This window comes from Zeus faber (assembly GCF_960531495.2).
Source record: "Zeus faber genome assembly, chromosome: 21".
NCBI classification, from domain to species: domain Eukaryota; kingdom Metazoa; phylum Chordata; class Actinopteri; order Zeiformes; family Zeidae; genus Zeus; species Zeus faber.
Genome location: NC_137208.1, coordinates 12,528,001 through 12,535,500, shown reverse-complemented (window position 1 = coordinate 12,535,500; position 7,500 = coordinate 12,528,001). Strand labels below are relative to the sequence as shown.

The 7,500-nt window shown below is 44.0% G+C and overlaps 1 protein-coding gene across 1 annotated transcript in view; it reads left to right on the top strand.

Moving 5' to 3' along the window:
- Positions 1–7,500, top strand: part of cacna2d4a (calcium channel, voltage-dependent, alpha 2/delta subunit 4a) — a gene marked incomplete at its 5' end in the record, with an annotated part of 96,296 nt that overhangs the window by 8,034 nt on the left and 80,762 nt on the right. The window contains 6 exons of the mRNA XM_080022614.1: positions 361–421; positions 2,709–2,859; positions 3,895–3,969; positions 6,717–6,806; positions 7,005–7,118; positions 7,267–7,351. Coding sequence (XP_079878740.1) covers positions 361–421; positions 2,709–2,859; positions 3,895–3,969; positions 6,717–6,806; positions 7,005–7,118; positions 7,267–7,351 — 576 coding nt within the window. The remainder of the gene's footprint in view (positions 1–360; positions 422–2,708; positions 2,860–3,894; positions 3,970–6,716; positions 6,807–7,004; positions 7,119–7,266; positions 7,352–7,500) is intronic.

The following is a 7,500-nucleotide window of genomic DNA, read 5'->3' as shown; positions in this document are numbered from 1 at the left end:
AAAACTTACTCTCAACACTCTTTTTTTTTTTCCATTGGATGTTTTTTTTTCTTGTATGTTTTTTTTTACTATATTATATTATATTTTACTATATTATATTTGACTTTATTATTATATATTTTTTAATTATTATTATTTTTATTATTATTATTATTATTATTATTTTTGTGCCTGTACCATTGGAATCACAGTAAATACCACATGCGTTAAATAAAACATCTTTAAAAGACTCTCTCTCTCCTCTCTCCCTCCCTCCCTCCCTCCCCCTCTCTCTCTCTCTCTCTCTATCTCTCTCCCTCCCTCTCTCTCTACCTCTCTCCCTTCCTCTCTCTCTCTCTCTCTCTCTCTCTCTCTCTGCAGGGATCAAGTGGACTCCGGATGAGAACGGGGTCGTAACCTTTGACTGCAGAAACAGGAACTGGTAGGATGATTCCCACCCCCCCCCCACCCCCTTCCCACCCGTGGTTATCTTGAACATGGCAACGATCACAAATGATGATCGTTTTCCAGACACACACCAAATGTGGTGTCTCACATACGGAACGGCAGGAAAGAGCCTTAATGTCGTGCTTGGACACCCGCCATCGCCGGTAGCTGATCCCTCAACTTCAGGATCGACCAGAATAGAAGCACATACGGCATATCAAGATCGCCTTGAGGAACGCACAACCCGCTCGACACATTATTATTGTTATTGGGTTTTTTTAACACCGTGAATTATTGTGGGATGCATTCAAATCCAGCCTTGCAAAGCCATACACAGTTCACACTGTTCTTATTTCAAATAACACTGCAGCTTATCGGGACAACTCACTGTTAGCTCTATGTACTCCAACACACGCACACACACACGCACCGAACACACACACACTCTCACACACACACACACACACACACACACACACACACACACACACAACCGGGGCGGAAATTACAGGGGAGTTGACCGAGAGTTGTCCCCCCTCAATATATCATTGTCAACTTAACTATATAATTCTAATTCTCTAATATAATGACGTGCATCGAACACACTTGTGCGTATTCTACATGCAAAACAATGCCACAGGACGGGTGTGATGTCTCCTCTCTCTCCTCTCCTTTCACAAGGAAGAGACATCGTTTTTATTTGAGATCTTGTCGTTTATGTTGCTCGGTGTCCTTATTGAAAGAAAAAAAAAAAAAACGCACACGCGATCCATGCCTTGTCACGCATGGCAGCTTAACCCCTCCCCCGTGTCCTCCCCCCTTCTCAAACCAAAGTTACACCCATGACACACACACACACACACACGCACACGCACACACACACACACACACACACCGTATGGTGTTTTTAATACCTCTTTCACACCGTCCCCGCCTCCGACTCCAGGAGCTTACTGGCCCTCAGACGTAAACCTCCCTGTAAAGAGCTTTACTGACTCTGCTTCACGTTTAAAGCCACCTCACGGACGGTGCGTCTCCCAATGTCACGGTCCGTGATCGCGCATCTTATGTCAGCGTTGGTACTTGTGCTGCCGATCAGCTGTTAATGTCTGAATGTACCCCCCCCCCGCCGGGGGATCAATAAAGTCATTAAGCGGGGGGAACAAAAACAAAACCTCTGGCTGAAGAACTAGCCGAGGGTTGCTGTTTTTTTTAACCTCTCGAGCGCCACAAACCTGCCGACGAATCGGGTTGATGGGCCCGGATTAGGGCTTTGTTTCCTTGAAAAATTAAGATTAGGATTTGAGATGACTAATTCTTTCACGGTATTTATCACGGAAGGGACGAGACGAGAGGTGAGAGGACACGCCGGGCTTCGGCGGTGGGGGGGGGGGGGGGGGGGGGGGCGGCAGGTCAGATCTCATTTGCGGTAACGAGCTTGGGACACCGGAGGACAGGGATAAAGGGATGAGGGGGACGTGCGGGCGGGGAAAGGACGCGAGGCCAAAAGGGCGCGGCCGGAGCTCCGTCTGGCGGTGTCTGCCCCGGTCCGCTCATAAACAAGGCGTTACCTCGAAGGACCCTCGGATCTCCTCCCTTCCCCGCTCTCCTTATCGCGCTAATCTTTCACACTTTTGCTCCCGCCCGTTTCCCCCGTCCCGCCTCCCCTCTTCACTTTATCTTTTACTGTTACCCGTAACTGGGCCTCGTTTTCCCCCAAAAGCATCTTAAGGATAAGATGGCTGGTGAAACCCTTCTCACGCAGCTTCTTATGCATATCGGAAGCGCCACTTAAGACGCTCTGAGAAATGGCGGTAGCTCGCAGAACGCCGAGCACGTTTCAAAAAGACCGGCCCGCGAAAAATTCATGTTTTTTGCCGCGACGGCCACGTCATTATGATGTCGACACTTTCTTGGAATAAAGGTAGCGTTTTGATGCAACCGCGGTGATGTTTTAAATTTTACAAATAACCCACCGACGCAAACGGCCCCCACAGGAAAAAAACCAAACTAAGCTCAAATTCCGCTTTGCTCTCAAGTCTCATTTACGGCTCACTGAGCTGCTTGGTGCTAAACATCGGCAACTGTTGATTTCCACACGGGTGCCAGGATACAGTGCACAACAGATGCTTTCATCATCAAATCACGACCATCTCATGCCTTTTGACGTGTTATTCCTTGTGTAAACGTACCGTGTCCCGATCCATGGCGCCGGATGCCTCGAAGGTGAAACGTGTGTTGGGATGGGGGGGGGGGTTTCATTTTATTTTGAACCCCCTCAGGTACATCCAGGCGGCCACCTCTCCCAAAGATGTGGTGATCGTGGTGGACGTCAGTGGAAGCATGAAGGGACTGAGACTCACCATCGCCAAACACACCATTAACACCATACTGGATACATTGGGAGAAAATGATTTTGTCAACATTATAGCTGTAAGTATGAAGCTATATACAGTATACCGTATAGATGAATATTTAAATATATATATTTAAATATATATATATACTGTAGCATATATGTTTACAATATGTCTAGACACACACACATACACCCAAATATATATATACAGTACATATGTGTGTGTGTGTATACAGTATATATACTGTATATATATATATACACACACACACACACACACACACACACACACACACACACACACACACACACACACACACACACACACACACGACTAGTCCTAATGATTTTCACGCCAGGTACTTGGGCTCCGTCATCATGCTGAAGAATAAGAAGAAGAATTGAAAGCTTAATTTATTTCAATGTCTAGTTTTTTTTCCCCCCCATCCAGATTCTTGCAGCGTGCCGCTCTATCACTCTAATGAGTCTCATAAGAATATTTTAATCTGGGTATACTCGGATATTACTCTGAGGGCAATCATACACCTCTTGCGAATTCCCCCCAAGCTGTGTTTAGCCGCAGTTTAAAACAATATCGAGCATAGTGAGCGTACCTTTTCCCAGAAATCTCAATCTCAATCTCTTTTGATGTTGTTTTTGTTGTATTTCTTCATGTTTGGTTTTTTTTTAAGCATTTTGCTATGAACTTGAACCTGTCTACTAAATACCTATACCTTGTCTCTAGGTATTTTCTGATTGCCCAAGCTGGTATCTTTAAATCTGATGTGACACATAAGTGTTTGGCTAGAATGCAGTGTGTTTATCATGAATGTATATTTGGTTCGATTTTTGCATATCATAACTGAATTTAAGGCTCGGATTAAAGTTGTAATTTTACGAGCGCTATCTCCCGTATATATTTTTTTTTCTATGGGGAAAAAAAAGAGAGAGTGGCCCTCATATGCCATTGTATTAACCCTGTTTGGGTAAAATGATTGTTTGATTCATTTATTTATTGTCATTTTTGAGAATGTATAGTTGAATTGGTTGAGTAAATTGGCCTTTTTTATTTGATCGCTTTGGTCTCTTTTATTCCTCTCTCCCTCCAGTACAGTGACTATGTCAGCTACGTCGAGCCTTGCTTCAAGGGCACGCTGGTGCAAGCTGATCTGGATAACAGAGAGGTAAAACGCACACACACACATGCACACACACACACACACACACACACACACACACGCACACCTGTACGATACGAAGACAAACTCATACGCAAACATCAAATTAATTAACTTGACCTTCATTAACCTAGTTATCTAAGATGTTCCATGCCTGAAGTACTTACTTACTTACTTACTGAAGTAAACAGAAGTAAACAGACCTCATTTTTTGGCAGACCCTCTGCTGCCACGTCCAGACTGCAGGTTGAAATGATCCGTCCGTGATCAGGGGATCAATCTATTTCAGTCGGTCTTCATGTTGATTAGATCTGGTTAATAATTAGGAATGGTCACTACATTGCCGATGACAATTCAAATGTTAACTCTGTTGTTCATGAACCAGGAAGGAATTGTATTTAAGATGATACACAGATCTCCGTCTTCTACACGTACACACGTAAGCGCACACACTTGCGTGCATACACACACACACACACACACACGCGCACACACAGTCCTGGCAGCGTTGTAGTATACAGTACCTGGCTTCAACTCAAATCTGGGATTTAAGAAAACGCAGACGACCTTCCTCACATCCCTCTCACTTCCTCCGTCCTCAAAGAGCACACGAGCCGTTTGTGCCGGTACTAATCTACTGTACACCTGGACCCCACTGCCACTGCCCTGTGCACCCCACCAGCTTCTCTTTCCCTTCACTGTCTAATGTACTTTCATTACTCAAAAAAAACCTCTCTAACGATACCAGTACTGCTGCTTCCTAGAGAATGTTTATCTGGCTGTGACTGTGACAAATGTACTTATTGTCACTTTGGACAAAAGTGTGTATTAAGTAATCAGTTATACATGTAATGTAGTCTACTCTACTCTACCATACTCTACTATAATATCAGCTGTACTATACTATACTCTACTCTACTATTAACTGTACTATACTATACTCTACTATACTATCAGCTGGACTATACTATACTCTACTCTGTTATACTATACTATCAGCTGGACTATACTATACTATAAACTGTACTATACTATACTATACCTTATATACTCTACTATATTATACTATGCTATACTCCACTATACTATACTATCAGCTGTACTATACTATACTCTACTCTACTCTACTAAACTATACAGTACTATACTATCAGCTGTACACTACACTACTCTACTCTACACTACTCTACTTTACTCTACATTACTATACTCTGCACTACTCTACGTTACTTGACCCTATTCTACTATGATACTGTACACTACTCTTCCCGATTCTACCTTACTCTCCTCTACTCTACGTTACTATACTCTTCCTCTACTCTACTATAATCTACCTTACTTTTCTGTACTATACTATACTATACTATACTCCACTCTACCCTACTCTACTCCACTGGACTCAACTCGACTCTACACTACATAACTCTACACTACTCTACGTTACGATACTCTCCACTACATTACACTACTCTGCTCTACGTTACTATACCAAACTTGACTCTACTCTTCTCCACTCCACCTTAATTGACTCTATGCCACTCTACTCTATTGTAAGAAATAATTTAAAATCATACTCCATGTACGTGGTATGACAAATCTGGATATCATTGCCTCAATAAGTGTATTGTGTCCTCTAGCGCAGCATGCACTGTACTGTGTGTCATCCTTTTATTTCATCACTCTGTTTTTTTCCATTTTCCACTCCTCATGGTACACTCTTTGGTGCTTTACTCTAATACCAACACCTGCTCTCGGCTTAAATGTTTGCGGTCTGTGGTTTGGTGTGTGTGTGTGCGCGCGGTTACATGAGTGTGTGTGTGTGTGTGTGTGTGTGTGTGTGTGTGTGTGTGTGTGTGTGTGTGTGTGTGTGTGTGTGTGTGTGTGTGTGTGTGTGTGTGTGTGTGTGTGTGTGTGTATTGGCTGTGTGCCCTACTTTCATGCCTACTCACATCATCGCAGATCAGGTGAGGTCATTGGTCACTGACAGTTTTAAGAACGTCACATGACCTGCACGGGATTTTATTGGTCGTCCCGCTAGTAAGCAGTCAGTAACAGAATGGGCTTACAGATGTTGGCTGAAACACACACACAATATGGAGGTACACACATCATCCCCCGCACCCCCCTCCACACACACACACACACACACACAGACACACTGTCTTGCCTGCACACACACACACCTGATCTCCCGATTCTCCAAATTTAAAATGCATTCCCAGTTTAAAGATGGTTATGAAACAGGGTTTGTTTTTTTTTACTTGGTTCGGCTCCCGCTAAGAGAACTTCGCAATCAGTGCCCTGAGAAATGGAGGTTTCTGTAATAGATGACATGATGGAATAGGCCTCCGTAATCACTTGAGCTGCCGTGTGCGCGTGTTTGATGAGCTCCAAGTGCCCGGCTCCACGTGTGCTCCGGGTTTTTAGGTCTCTTACACTCTCTAACTATTAGTGTCATTCCAGGTGTCCCTCTCTACTCTCGCTCACTTTCTTCCCCCAACTCTTCAGTTTTTCCTGGGTCTGCTTGGTCAGAGTTTCGTTCTCCAACGAGGCCCCACGATGCATGGGGTTCTTGGGATCGGGATCGCGGCTTGATGTCAAGATTTTTTTTTTTTCGTTTCCGAATTATATCTGAGACCATTCTCTTAATTAACCAGCCACGTTATAAAAAAAAATACACTAGGATATGATCATTTGAATCTCTTGTTTCTATTTGTGTTTCTCTCTTTCTGCCTTTCCCTCTCCCCGTCCAGCACTTCAAGCTTCTTGTTGAGGATCTCCACGTTAAGGGAGAGGGCAAAGTTAAAAAGGCCATGAAGGAATCCTTCAAGATCCTCAATGAGGTCTGTCTCTCAGGAAAAAAAACACTTAAGACCAGTCGGATGCCCGACAAAACCCCATTGACCGGAATTAAATTTTGATATTAGACATTTAATGTCTTTATACTGGACTAGACTATTTCCTCAGCCATTAACAGTATATGATATAATCTTGTTAAGGAAGACACAGCAGTGTGTGTGTGTGTGTGTGTGTGTCTCCAGGCTACAGCGTTGGGCCAGGGCAGTTTGTGTAATCAGGCCATCATGCTGATAACAGACGGAGCCATGGAGGACTTCCAAGGGGTCTTTGAAGAGTTCAACTGGCCAGAGCGACGGGTAACACACACACACACACGCAAACACGCACGCATGCGCACGCCCACACACACACACACACACACACACACACACACACATACAAACACATAGACACACTACAGGAAAATTGATTTTGCTCTGTGGACCTTTCTCGTTGTTCCTCCAGGTTCGTGTTTTCACTTATCTGATCGGACGGGAGATGACGTTTGTGGACAACGTCAAATGGATTGCGTGCAACAACAAAGGCAAGCGTAATACACGGGCAGTGTTGTGCTTGGCTTTGGAGGCTTTATCTGTCTCTCAGCTAATCGCTTTATTATCTAGACAGGACGGCAATACAGTGAGCGAGTTTGACTCCAACCCCACCATGAATTCCCATTAAAGGGACCCGAGGAATTAT